Here is a 15,366-nt window from a genome sequence, read left to right on the forward strand (position 1 = left end):
TCAAAACGTCTGGATGTGTTCTGTTTGACTTATCTGTCAGAAAATGACATATAATGTATGGAAATTTAGGAAACAGGTGCGCACGACATGCTGATAAAATCGTGAAACTAGCTGTAAGTATTACGTATAGAGAAAAATATGTTTAGCCGTCTGTCACATCGTAATGGAATAAATAACATATAAGCGTAATATTTTTCACGCCAATGTTTGATCCGTTGGTTTGATCGGAACTTCATCATTTGATTTAAAAATTTAAAACACTATTATTTAAGTTAACTTGTGCAAAGTAAACCAAACTCGCATTTAAACATTTGAGGATCTAAATCTCATTTAATACTTGATACTATTTAAGGTAAAAATATTAGTTAAATTACATTTAGCTTTTTATTTACGGCAATCACTGAAGGAACTTATATGTACACCAATAACATAGGAGCTAGTATAGATAGAGTAGAGTTATATGGGTTTCGCAGCCAACTGCATAAATCAGCCTTTTCATTAAAAGCTAAGGCTCTATATCAAACGGCTGTTTAATTAACTTATCTTCAACGATACACTGTTGTTTTATTTTTTTGCAACACACGGATTATGATTCACTAGTGAATTGAACGGCACCGTTTAACCAAGAGTCTAGGCCATTAATGAAACGGCTGATATAACCACTTGGCTACGACATGGGCACCAATATTCTCATATCCCTTCAAGTGGGACAGTGACTTGTACGAATACTATGAAATGGTTACCTTGTTACCAAGTATCCAACATGACTCGAAATTTGCTATATTTCAAAACAATACATACTGCAAATAATAAAACATCTACAGCAACAAAATGGCATGTCACGATTCACACTCTGAATTTTAATTCCGACGTTCATTGTTTAATCATTGTTTATATAAATCCCACGTACCTTTCAAATAGATAAACTGTAATAAAAATCAAACCATGACAAGTGCTGATAATGCATCTTTAATCATATTTAAGCCCGAATTCGTTGAATATGCAAACCTTAATTTAATAGATTCAACATGAATCATATAACCTACTCTTTGCTTGCTATTTTGTAAGTAAGATAAATTAAATTTTTAAAGCTTTAAAAATAAAATTAAAAGAGAGATAAATTATTAAATGTTCCACAGAAATATACATTGAAGATCGCGAATGCGTTTCCAGCTGTCGACAAATTAAAAAATAAAATGGCGCCACAGGTTTAAGAAATAGCACAATCGTTTTAACTACCTAGCTATAGAGTATTTCTTTTAAATTAGAATTGTATAAAATCAAATATTTATTACGAATCATTTGTTTTATACATAGGTACCAACTTCTATAAACGCTTATATCCTAACTACAATACGTCCTATACTCCACAAAAGTACTCCATATCTAAGGCCGCCTTTCCATCTGCAAGAAAACTTCTACTTGCAGGTGGAAACGCGGAATTAGACTTACAAGCTTCTGTCAGACAGACTGTCGGACATTTCTTGCGGAAATTTTCTTGCAGATGGACAGGCGGCCTTATGCCTTACGACAGTCATAGATAATAATCTAAAAACAATCGATGTTAATCTTCTTGGTAATGTACAAACTTTTCAAATGCAAAAGAGGTTGCACGTCGATCGCTTACTAATATTCTGTCAAGCGGTTCCACGTCGCGGCTGACGTATTTCGCCAAAACACCAGAACAACATGAAACGGAAACATGCCGAACAGACAAACTAATATTTCGTCCCAGACACTATGTTTGAAAAATGGTAGGCTATTCGAAGGACGATGCAATGACGCCTAATCAAAAGATCATAGCAGGGGCCGTGTCTGGCGCAGTAACACGTTTCGTAACACAGCCACTCGATGTACTCAAAATCAGAACTCAGTTAGAAAAGAAATTGAGCAAACGGAAACAAAGAACGTTATTCGAGACTTCTAAAAAGATTTTTCATGAGGAAGGCATCTTTGCTTTCTGGCACGGTCACAATCTTGGTCAGGTAAATATTTACTAATAGGGACAAGCTTTGTATGTTTTTACTCTTATCTTCGTTATTGTGAAATATTGTAGAAGAGAGTCAAATAATCCAAGCTAAAGCTAAATATAATACAAATAAGCAAACGATCTAATAGAACGATAATATCTGAAAGAAATATTAATTGAAAGAAGAGAGCAAGACCACTACATAAAGTTTAATGATCTACAAATTTTATAGTAAATTAGCATTAGGGGTTACTGAATCTTACAATGTTTTTACAATTGAAATGCAAAAGGAAATAATAATAACTATACCATTCCAGATGCACTCAATCTTATCAACTGGCAGTCAGTTCTATGTATATGAATTAACAACAAAATATGCATTTCAATCGACTGATGACCCTAAATATAAGTAAGAACATTTTCGCTTTGTAGTATTTGCTATAAAATATATCGTAGGTACTTCATTAACTATTTAAACTCCTGGCAATCAATGAAAGCAATCACTTAAAGATATTGATTAGCTAAACAATAATGCAATAAAGATTTTACATCGAACTGCGCAAATTATATAAATACTTGGGTTGTAAAAACGGTCTAGTAATCTAAATTATTTTTTAATACTAATTTGGTCATTTTGCTCTTAATTTTGCTGGGGCAAATGAAACACAAACTAATCATATCGGTCAAATAACAGTATTTCGGTTTGAATTGTTAAAATGTTGTTATACAAATGCAGACAAGTCCAACACACACAAAATCCAGGCATTCCATAATTTCCAATTCGTCACAGGCGAACCATAGAGTTCCTATGTGGCATATGCGCTGGCTCATGCAGCGCGACCCTCGTCACTCCGCTCGAGGTGATCAGAGTTCGACAGATGCTGGTGAAGGAGCAGTACAGAGGCTTCTTCAATGGAGCCAGAGCGGTGTACCGGTCGGGAGGGCCGCTTGCCTTCTTTGAAGGGTGGGCTGCTGGTGTGCTTATGGTAAGATAGGAGCTGGATATGTTGATACCTAGCTCTAAATTGGTTAAGATCCGTAGCCTTTATTTAGTAATATAAATTATTGAAGGTTGATAGGTATAAATGATTGATGTTTCATTTTAATTTCACATGAAGGATTGGTAAGTTAAGGATTTTTGTTGTTGAACTGAACAACAAGCGTAAAGTTCTCATCATATCAGCCACAGAAAACTTGATGTTAATTCATATAATATTATATCAATAATTCCATGCATAAAATTTATCGTCGTACTAATTTTCAGTCAGATTAATAATGATAAAACGAGAAGCGTGTATTATCTTTCAGATTTGTAATAGGTACTATATTTTTACTACTATACTCTACCAAGCTCACTATAACCCAATAATTTGTTTCAGCTGGGTCCCCAAGTGGCCATCACATTCTCAGTGTTCAGCTTCCTCCAGCCCATAATCCTGGACTACCTGCACAAGTGCACAGAGCTGTGCGAGCAGGTGAAGATCTACGAGCACAGGCCTGAACATCTACTATTGGCGAGCAGTATGGGGGCACTGGTGTCCGGGTTCGTTTCCAAGGTGATCATGTACCCGTTTGATTTGGCGAAGAGGAGATTGCAAATCGCAGTGAGTATGGTCACTTTTGTAGCATTCGTTTCATAGGAAAAGAAGCTTTTAAAGAGCGATGGATTATCAGGGAGATCGTATATAGTGTGATATTTGCCTGTAAGTGCAAAGGTCCATCGTATAAACAGAGAGAAATGATCACACTACCTTTTTGTATCTCTCTGTTCTAACGCAACTAACTTATAGTGCTCGCTGTCCATAATTCTTCCCTTAGATATAGATACTTTGACTTTCTATGTAAAGGGGCACAAATGTATAACACACATAGAATATAAATATTCTACAATTTAGCTGCTCTTATAAAAGCTCAAACTAATGACAACAAGGAACACAATATAAAATCGCCATAACTACAAGGAAACAGTAATATTCCTATACGTAATGAGGGAAGTATGAACCAATCACGTCCATTAAGTAGGCTCTGTCGACTGGTGATATTTTGTGCGAGTAATGCCTGCATCGGGCTCACTACCGTCTCATTATGTAATACGTATTTCAATCGCTATCTATTAGGAAATAGTTTTGTCGCTTCAATGTTCATAATTTGACATTGATTGTAGGGACTGTCCCGTCTCTTTTACTCTTGACTTATTTGATATATGAAAGAAGAAATGAAGCATATGATTATATTTGATTGATAAACGTATGTGTCAATTGAACACGACTTAATTAGCATTCAAGTTAGTTGTTTTTTCCCCAGTGTCTGTACATTGAGGGAATTTGTAATGTAGGGCATAACTTAACCAAAGTTTTGTAATAATGATCACACTATGTAATAGATACATTACGTAAATGAATTCTTAATCACTTCAATAGGCAATACTCAATATTAATCTCAACTTTTAAATTTATTTTTAAACGACTTAAAAAGTTTCTCGATGCATCTTTAATGTTTTTGATGTATGTTACTCAGGTTTATAGCTTATGCTGTTAGATGTATCGTGTTATGAATGCTCTTCAGACTTCAAGCTTGACATTATTTATGTATATTTTATTTTTCCAGAGCCACAGAACGGAAAATAAATTCTACACGCCCACAACATCAAGGAACCTGGTGAAATGCTCAAATTTAATACAGTGTATCTCGGATACAGTGAAAGTAGAAGGATTTCTTGGTCTCTACAGGGGCTTACAAGTCACGGTGTACAAAGCGCTATCGACAAACATAATAACATTTACATCGTATGAACTAATTTGCTATTTTTTAGTGAAGTAATAATGTTTTGTACTGAATTTTGTATAGTTACAGGGAATTATATGCTTTGTTATTGATTGATTTGGTTTTTATTTGATATTAGAGGGTTTTTGGCGCTAAATGAAAGTTCTTTTTAAATATGTTTAGTCAGGCCTGTCCAAATTAATTCCGTTACGAAGATAACATGCAATAAGTTTATGATTTTAAAATGAAATATTTTTATAGATATCACGAGATTGTGAAACCCATACTAAATTAGTACCTATTCTAATCAATTACTTGCCCTTGTCTACACTATTATTATGAAGAGAAAATTTTGATTGTGTATTTGTTTGAAATGAAGTTTCCGAATCTACTGGACCGATTTGAATGATTGTTGATGTATTTTATTGTTTTTATTCATTTTTTTATTCAATATTTGAGAATTAATCCAAACTAAGTTTTGGAGTAAAAGGCATGTAAAAGAGTAAAATATCTTTCGCACTTACGATTATCCTAATTACATAGCAAAAAAATAAAAATCACGCTTATTATGTGGTATTATTGTATTGTCATCGTGATTCTCGATAAGTGTAAAAAGTTGATAAAAAAATAAAAGAGTCTAAAGGAGACGGTTACATTCAAACGTATACAGGTGAAGCTCATATAAAAGCTATGTTATTATTTGTTTTTACAAAAAATATTTCTCACTATGATTTTCGGTGTAAACTGTCGGTTTTTAATTGCTACGTCTTTTTTATGAGTTCAGGGTCACTGGAGGATTTAAAATAAATGGATTGAAAAAAAATGTATTCTTATTTAGATTCAATTTTTTTTTCAATAATTCACCTTATGTATAAAAAATATAAAAATAGATGTACTTTTATAAGTTGTTTTTCATGTAGTGAGTGTGAGGAGTTTTTTTTAGTTTTTCTAAGTTAAATGCAGTTTTTGTGACATTGTGTTTTTATAAGTTCACAATGTCACAAAAACTGCATTTTAATAATACTGTAAAGCTTCTAATAGTATCTAATGATTTTTGAGTAATGAGTGATGGGAATATAATGATGTTGGGGAAAATGCAATGAAAAAATCATATAAAAACAAACATTCATCGTTTATTTTCTTTGGTTCCTGTATATACAATAAGGTACTTTTTATTTGAGCAAACATTTGATTAGGCTGGATACACACCGAGAAAACTTTTAATTATCATTACTTTCCTTTTTTAATACTGAATAACAATCAAATGGTTAACAACATGCTCGAATGAAAATTAATTCATTGACTAGAATTTGTAAATTAATCATCAAAACTATTTTTTATCAAAAATATTTAACACTATTAATATGAACAGAAAAAAAATCTTACAAAAAGTCTTTACACACGATCTCTGGTATTATAAAAAAATCATACGCAGCTATATATAGTGTGTATCTAGCCTAATCATATCACAAAACTCCATTAGATTATATTGTACACTTTTTGAACTTTGCTTGTACCAAAAATGACTGATGTTCTTGTATTTACAATGACGATGATTTGAAGCGTGAACTTACTGCTATCTGGAAATAAGAAGAAATTATATTATATTAATTATTATGTATTACATGTAGAATACCTTAGTCATTAGTGATGTATTGGTTTTAGTTGAGAATACATTTAAAGCACATTGATTGCCCCTGCCCCTGCTCCAGGTACGTGAGTACCCGGTTTTTCTCCAATACAATAAGACAAGTTGTCTGTTACTTTACCTATTAGGATTATGAATACCTCTTATTAGATATTACTTCTTATCTATCAATAAATGCGAAATTTAGTGCGACGCATCCATTCTATATTAATTTACTTTAAATGCATACGAATCATGCAACGTATCTTACATAACCGAATTTTATACACATATTATACGAAAACTTCTGTGTTTGCTAATCTTGAAGTGGAACAGTCTTGAGTAACTAGCTCTTCTAATATTCAATTTAATTCTCTTTACTATGAGATGTTATCTACGTTTTGTAAGTCGGCAAGTAACCCGCAATTATTGGAGTTATTTAGGACAATAAGCGTATAGCTAATATTGTTTGGAACTCTTCTAAATACTTAGATATACTAGATAACTGCTGACTGTTTATGACCTACTGTTATAATGATATAAATACCCATTTTCAAGTTTTACAAAATTAACACCCATAACAGACACATTAGAATTAAGCGCATGTGTAAACTATGCAAACTGCGAACCACAATGCCGTCATAATGTAAGTTCATCATAAAGCTTACTTATCTTAATTCTTAACCTAATAACCATGCACTGATCGTTCCCACCACTTCAAGTCCTATGGGTATGTAAATATGTTCTGTGGGGGTTCTCCTTGAAAAAACAAAGATACGCACCTTAACCTAAAAAACAATGCACCGATCAGTTCCAGCCATGTGACAGCGACTCGCCCTCCCACCCGTGGTGGACGTGCTCCTCATGGTGGTGCACGGGCACGTACACCTGCTTCTCCACCTCCACCTTCTTGATCACGGGGTACGGCACGTGCTGGATCACCGGCACGGGCACGTGCTTGTAGATCGGCACCTCCTTGATCACGGGCACCTCCTTCACCACGGGGACGTGCACAGGGACGTGCACCTTCGAGACGTGGTGGTGGTGGATCGTGTGCACCTTGTAGGGGACGTGGATGGTCACGTGTTTGCTGGAACAAATGGACGTCTGTTAGTCATGAGGTCAAGTCTACAAAACCATTAGGGGTAACTAAGAAGTCGAAAATCATGATAGACAAAGAGCTAATAGTTTTCGGTTTGATGACCTTTATACGGTGATATCAATGATGCCTTTTTTCCGCACTACGATTAAAGTCTAGAACTTCAATTGAATACGTTTTTGCTTAAATGTCAAGTTGAGAATTTTCTCATCTAACAGGCATGAGCATGTTACAGGTAATAAGGAAGAAGATTCGCAATTGAACTATTTCCAATTACACTTAATGTGTGAAGTTGTGTGAAACGAGGACAATTGCATCGAGTTAAGTAACTACGGGCTCGGGGGCCGCAAGAAAATGTACTTCTTCAGTGAAAGCGATACGTTCGACCCGCAATTGTCATTGTTATTATCTAAATTACTATCATTGCGCTTGAAGGTTATGTCGGCGAATTAACTCATGCTACTGCGGTAATAAAGATTTATTTTTAATTCACATTTATTTTTTACTTTATTCCATGCCAGCCTTTATTTAGTTTGACAATAAAGTATGTTTGCTAATGAAGTTATGGTTCTTCTATGTACTTTTGCCTATATTTAGCGATGTGGCTCCGTGAAAGCGTAACAGACAGATAGACTGACAGGCTTTCACGTTTATAATATTATTACGGATACACGTGTACTTCCCTCTTTATAGCATTATTGTTATCACTCTATAGTTCTCATAAAAAGCATAGAAGATTTAAACTTATAATGAAAATTGCCCATGCAAATGATTACGATAGTCCAGACACCTGCTCTTTTAATCATACTACGTTCCTAAACATTCATTTTACTATTGCTATAAAAATAACAGTTAAAGTGAATTGTTCACAGCTTCCGACGTATAATCGTAAATAATTTAGACTGTTGTCTTAATGACCGGTTGTTCCTTCACACTTTAGATAAATGCTAAAATCTACAAAATAAAAATAAATCTGGTTTATGTTTCACAATATAAAAAAATTGCTTAATTTGTAGGCAGTATATTTCTGAATTAATGTTATTAGAAAGATGACTAAAGTTTGATTTAAATTTATGTTGGGCTGTGACAAATTTTCATAAGTTAATGATTAATGACCACGTCCAATCAAGAAATATTTAACCTAAAAGATCGCTAATACTTCCTTAACACCATAAGCTTATTATACAACAAGTGAATGTTTTGTTTTTGCGATTACTTGAACCGGTTCTGTAAACTTCAACACGCCGAATGTAGAACACTATCTCGCTTTAGGTTTGCGAGCCCTGTTATCTTGTGTTAAATATAACAAAGGCTTGTTCACGAATTCAAGAATTTTATAACAGAACTTCTGTCTAAAAAGTTGCGATATAAACATCGCATTAACAAAATTAATTATTGTTTTGAATTTTAAGATTTACGTACGATAAGACTGGAAAATTAATTTTGGACAAAAATCTTTTGAGAATAAGTACATATGTTTAAAAAAAGTTATTTAACGTTTTACTTTAAATATGTACGACATCACGAGGAAGTAAATCGAAAATTTACTAATTTAATTTAAGAAAGAGTTGACAACCCTAGATATGACATAATTTAATAACCACATGCATAAATCAAAGTTTTGATGGACACTAAATAACAATGTTTACGAATCATAGGAAATACTGGCTTTGATTATATGTAGTGTTTCTTATTCGATGTTGGTATTTGATCACAATTCAAAGCGTTTAGCATTACATAAGCTGGATGGTGCATTAATAAACAAAGTCTGTATTGGGCTTTCACTAGGATTATGCAGATAATTTCCAATAAGGGCAATCATTGTTGGAACAATCTAAGAACGATACTTATAAGCAAATATATTGGTAGGTACACATAATAATTACCAAAGTTATGTTTTGTAAAATTCGTTAATAGAAGCTTATACTATTATAAACTATATATGCTATTAAACACTTACAAAATGAGTTCACTCTCTCGCAAAATATTGGAGTCCGAGCAGATGCAATTTTTAAGATTTTAAAAAAAGTTTTTTATAGCCTGACTTATAATAGATAAACAATATAATTTAATATATTATAATACTAAGCAATTGCGTGCCAACTCGTTATTAATTAATTGTTTGATTCACTTTTACATTTTTAAATTTCCGTTGTTTTTATACACACAATGTTTACGTATAATAATATATAATTGCACATATAAAACACTTGCGTATTAGGAAATAAAACCGTTACTAGAGCTCGAGATTAACATTATGTAATGATGAAGATGTTAAGGAGTTTAGTGTTAATATTGCGTGAGATGACTTTGCAAAAAAGCTGTTTACAAATGGTTTAAACCAGACAATTCACATTTTAACGAAGATTAACTATGTTAATGGGGCGAGAATCATCAACACACAGTTATTTTTTGCACCCGAATTAAAGCAAAAGCTTGATTGACACTTTTTCTAATACAAGACTTTAGAATTTGGTTCTCAATTAGCCACTTGCTAATTATTATTTTTCCCTGATAATTAGTAAATAAAAAAGAAACTTACTGTCCTCCGTATCCACCAGGAGTGGGCGCGGCTACGGCAACGGCGACCAAGAGGGCAACGAGCTGAAACCACAACGTGTATTAACCATTAAATAATATGTAAATACTTAATTAAATGATGTGTTTACTATTTGTTCTCGCCACGAAACTTACAGCGAGTTTCGCGTACATCTTGCTTATTTGGCTGGACTGATTTGCTACACTTTGCCTGCTGACACTTGCTGGCTGTCTATATTCACATCGATCCTTAACCAAGCTTATATACAGCGGTCTCGTGTCCAAGGATTGCATAATACTGCCCCTTGGTTCATCCCTACTAGCCCGATTAACCCGGCCATTTTAGAAAGGCGCTCGTTTTGGAGGTATGGGAATCGAAAGGCGACTCCGCAATTTGGTGGGGCAGCCGCAGGTGGGGTGAAATGTAGCTTAGTTCTAGATGCGTTGAGGTCCACGTGGGGCTATTAAAGTGTACAAGAAATGTTTCATGTGCAATTGTTCGAAAATCTTCACGCAATTGGATGCATCGCGTGTCCACATGTGAAAGATTGTTACATATATCCCTAAGGTACAGGTAATTTCATTGCAATAGTTTTACAGTGATTTATTTAAGTTCAATTTAATATGTTATAGTCTTAGGAAAACCTCATCTTAGAAACATTGTGATACTTTTCTCATTTTGTAAACATTAACATTTAATGTATGGTCTGTGGTCTGGTTCAATATAAATTAACTGAGTTTTAACGTAAACTTTATTTGAATTATGTTGCCATTTTGATAGACACTCTTAACTCAACTGTAATCTATAGCAAATTTTAAACTTAGTACAATTCTAGAATATTCTGTAGTCCTTATAGTTCTGTAAGAAAAGTTATCCCATTAACAAGAGGAAATATTTATTTTATTTTATATTATTATATTATCATAATATATTTGTTATAACATCAGGTTGCTAATGCGATTTATTTTTTGCGCACGCTTTGCGATTTATGCGAGTGGTTTTCACAACAATAACACACATTTTTAACATTAATATGTGTAATATTTATCCATATTATTGAATATTACCTATTACCTAAAAAAATATTAAATTATTTATAAAAACATTATATTTATTTATATATATTTTAATTATTGACATCTATCATTTTCACTCATAAAGTAAAACAAAACAAGAGGAAAATGTAATTCCCGCCAAATAATAAAACATGTCATTGATTCAGTCATAGAGTCAAGAAAAATTTTCTTGGGCAAGTGTCAAATCAACTTTCACGTAAAATAAAAAATAAAAAAAAATTAATTAAATTAACAAATATAATTACTCATTATTTTAATCTTATCATACAATCATACATCAGTCATTAAAAAGTTGATTAAAATTGTAGAACATTTTTAATCAGCTTTTAAATGACGCTTTCTATTTTCGCCAAAAAATATTTTAATAAGCGTTACATAAAAAAACGCAGATAATAAAAATTTGCATAGCTTAAGCAAATTTAATAGTAAAATGAATTAATGCATTACAATATATGAGGTTGCGGCAAAATTGGCGCGAATTAAGCAATGTTTAAGATATTTGTGTTGTAAAATAATATGCGATCATATCTCTGTAAATTGACGCCTCCATTGCAAGTAGTGATTAGCAAACTACCTAGATATTCTGATATACTTCAGAATTTTATGAACAAGCTAATAATTTGGTCAACTTTAAAGATTGTAACAAAAAGCTGTAAGAATGTATGTAGGTATGTATTTTACTTGAGAAAAGGATGTAAAACTAGAAGGCTGTATTATTCAATAATTATCGATGTTATTTCTAATATTATTTTTTAATACATTTATCAGGACTTCCCGGTTATACCATATCCTGACAACGCGTAATACCTCTTACACAAAAGCTTCTAGAATAGACAGTGGTGATCTAATAACTATTTGAGACTAACTATCCATAGAATAATTATTATAATGACACACATATTATATTCAAGAAAATAACGTTTTACGATCTATTTTTTTCATAAGCTACTAAATACTGAACTAATACATATTTTAAAGAGGTCAAAATTCCAAATATAGGTATGTAGAAGGTAATCAAAAAAGAGGGTAAATATTAAATGTAAATTCTTTCATTAACAGACAGCTAAGCTATTCAAGAGTGCCGGGGCAATGGACTAGTGTTTTATAAATTTTGTAAAATATTTTAGGGAATATCATATACGGGAAAATTGCATATCATTCAAGTTTATGAACTTGTATTCATTGTCTATGTTTACATAAACTTTAAGGAGCAATGCCGTTCAAAAATTTCAATAGCTTACACGAATGATCCATACTATGTAATATACCTATTATGACTAGCTTTCCGACCGCGGCTTCACCCGCGTTTTCAAAGAAAATCTCATATAGTTCCCGTTTCATTGGTATTTCCGGGATAAAACTTATCCTATGTGTTAATCCAAGTTACCTCCTATACGTGTGCTAATTTTCATTGTAATCGGTTCAGTAGTATTTGCGTGAAAGAGTAACAAACATACACATACATACACATAAATCCAACATCCTCACAAAGTTTTGCCTTTATAATATGAGGGTAGGATTAGTAGGATAGGATAGTATGCTATGCGATTTTATATAATTGAAACAGATAAATTGCGTGTTCCCTGAAGTACCTAGTTGAACGGGTGTGAGAAAAGTACTAGGTACATAATCAATCACTTTCCCTATTTCACTCATAATGTTTGATGGTGGTTAGCTGCAATAAAAAGACGCAAAACTCGAGAGCTGGCTGGCTGTCTATCTGATTTACGATAAACCCAAAAACTAAACGACCGTATTCATTCTGTTTTAGTTTATAGGTCATTATATATTATGATAAATTTTGTGACGTATATTTTTCTTTCATTTCCAGTTTACCAAGAAACGCAATTAAATTAAAGGAAAACGTTGGATTTTCATTTCTAATACATATGTACAACAGTTGGATTTTGCAAAAATATGCAATGCAAAAACTATGTGTATGCATTTATTCTTTACTAGCTGTGCCCCGCGGCTTTACCCACATTTCTTCACTCCTGTTAGTCTTAGCGTGATTATATACCTATAGCCTATAGCCTCGATAAATGGGCTATCTAAAACGGAAATAATTTTTCAAATCGGACCAGTAGTTCCTGAGATTAGCGCGTTCGAACAAACAAACTCTTCACCTTTATAATATTAGTATATAGATAAGTCACTCATTTAGCAAGAGTTGCAAAAAACCGCTTGTTTTTATAACATTAGAAGGTACGTCCAAATTTGAGGTCTCACGCACCCACCGGATCTTTTGCAATTATCAAAACATTACGAGTAGTTAAATAAATTATATTACTATTATCTTAATCTGTTTAGTGATTGCTTTTCCAGAAGATATTTATGTAATCTTAAAGTATGGCTGGGTATATAATATTATGTTGCCGGGTTATAAAGATTTGCGTAATCATTGGAAGGTCAGTACTTTAAAATTATATTCTAGATTGATTTAGTGTAATAGACGCAAGCATGACCCCTTGCTTCACTTGTAATCTATGGGGAATTCCTAGCCTCTGAGGTATAGTAATATATTATCTGTATCATTGTTATATAACAAAAGGTTGATCAAGGGGAGCACTGCGAGCTATTCAGTAATAGATAACCAACAATACAATCGATCAGTAAAATCTATAATTAATATATATACATATTCTAAAGCTCAAGAGTTTGTTTGTTTGAACGCGCTAATCTCAGGATCTACTGGTCCGATTTGAAAATTTTTTTCGGTGTTAGATAGACCATTTATCGAGGAAGGCGGCTATATTTCATCACGCTAAGATTTACAGGAGCAGAGCAATGTGGGTAAAAACAAATCTGTGCCTAGTTAAAAATAAACAGCTAGTTAAAAATAAAATATCTGTGACTCGCCCTATAAATAATCAAATGCTTCCTTATTGCTTTATCCAAACCAAATATATTTATTATTTATCTGTTTTGATTTATCGTAGTGATAAGTAGAGACGTTGGTTAAATTTTAACCTAATAATTATGATGTGCATTCAGTTAAGAAATTAATAACAAACTGTCGTATCATATTATGTTACACGCTAAATATGATGAATGGTTTCATTAACAACCGGTAATGTTTGTATTGGTATGTATATTTACGAAAAAAATGTATGTGTATGTATTCATTTTGGATCATATTGGAGACGCCCAGTTTGCTTTCTTCTTAGGTGTGATAATTAAGAACTATGAATAATTAACGAAATAATAATTCAGCTAGTCTAACAAAAAAAAAGACGGGTTGCACTCCGGGAGCCGGCAGAAGTGAAAACTTGATTATGTTTGATATCCATCCGTCTTACGCTTATTCGATCAGCACGTGTCCTGAAGCGAGTTTAAGATTTTATACCCAACGCCGCTAAAGAAGTTTTCACTTCAAATACTATTTGGTTGTTAATAATAATGTTTCAATAAAGCTCTAATTAAATGTTTTATAATATGTAACTTCTTACTTCACACGTTACCGTTTAAAGTTAATTTGCCAAAATATTCCGTTATTTACGTTACGTCACAGTTGTATCACGATTATTAATTCGTACATTAAATTTTTAGTTCAAGAGGAATGGATCGAACTTTGTTTTTATTGTTTTACAAACGCTTTAATTATTTATATTTTTTATTGGTAATCAAACTGTAATCGGGTACAAATTTTGGTTAAACAAGGAAGCAAGCATTACGTTACAGTTTTAGGTAGTTGCATTTTTTTAATAGGTACATACCTCAATATAATCTTACAAAAGTCAAAAAAATATTGCAAGAATATATTGTAATAATACTGTAATACGGTTAACGTATAGTTTGTGTGTTTTCGTAATACATATAATATTATGTTACCTCAAAAAAATAACAAGGCTTCGGTTTAATTCCTTTCATTTTTGTTGTCTAAAACAAACCTCAATGAATTTTTCCACCAATGTTTAACGTTACTAAGTACAGTGTGAATGTATAAAGGAATTCCACTAAAGAAAGTGAAGAAAAAATCACGGAAACCACAGATGTCACAGACTAATGATAGGCTCATAGAATGTTCGTGGCAGTATGTGTAGTTATTAGACTGTAATAATGTAGAAATATCTTATGTAATTTATTCTGTGTACACTAATTTGAAACTTTATACCGATTGCATACAATTGGGTAAATAAGACGGATCAGTTTCACTCTTTATGTAATAATATTATTATGGCAATTAGCAAAATTTAATTGCAGTTCGTGTTACTCGATATTGCTGGTATTACTTTTGAATCGTTAACATGTGTTCATTTTTATGTGTTAAATCGAATTGCTTAAAAATTAAAA

At 32.5% G+C, this 15,366-nt stretch overlaps 2 protein-coding genes across 2 annotated transcripts; one reads left to right on the forward strand and one right to left on the reverse strand.

The window, feature by feature from the left end:
• The first annotated feature begins 1,751 nt into the window (after nt 1-1,751).
• LOC149911357 (mitochondrial thiamine pyrophosphate carrier-like) lies at nt 1,752-4,806 on the forward strand. The gene is made up of 5 exons (XM_090116238.1): nt 1,752-1,985; nt 2,287-2,378; nt 2,760-2,955; nt 3,349-3,573; nt 4,577-4,806. Exons 1-5 carry the CDS (start codon nt 1,752-1,754, stop codon nt 4,787-4,789), a joined length of 960 nt encoding a protein of 319 aa, XP_089972364.1. The 3' UTR covers nt 4,790-4,806.
• Nucleotides 4,807-5,845: 1,039 nt separating this feature from the next.
• LOC149911358 (uncharacterized) lies at nt 5,846-10,304 on the reverse strand. The gene is made up of 4 exons (XM_090105668.1): nt 10,153-10,304; nt 10,001-10,062; nt 7,142-7,449; nt 5,846-6,312 (listed from the first exon to the last, which is right to left on the reverse strand). Exons 1-3 carry the CDS (start codon nt 10,288-10,290, stop codon nt 7,167-7,169), a joined length of 483 nt encoding a protein of 160 aa, XP_089961794.1. The 5' UTR covers nt 10,291-10,304; the 3' UTR covers nt 5,846-6,312; nt 7,142-7,166.
• Between the last annotated feature and the right edge of the window lie 5,062 nt (nt 10,305-15,366).

The sequence above is a fragment of the Colias eurytheme genome, chromosome 1 (assembly GCF_061535395.1).
Source record: "Colias eurytheme isolate Ceu_HAF_F1 chromosome 1, ilColEury1 Martin Lab GWU primary, whole genome shotgun sequence".
Taxonomy (NCBI): domain Eukaryota; kingdom Metazoa; phylum Arthropoda; class Insecta; order Lepidoptera; family Pieridae; genus Colias; species Colias eurytheme.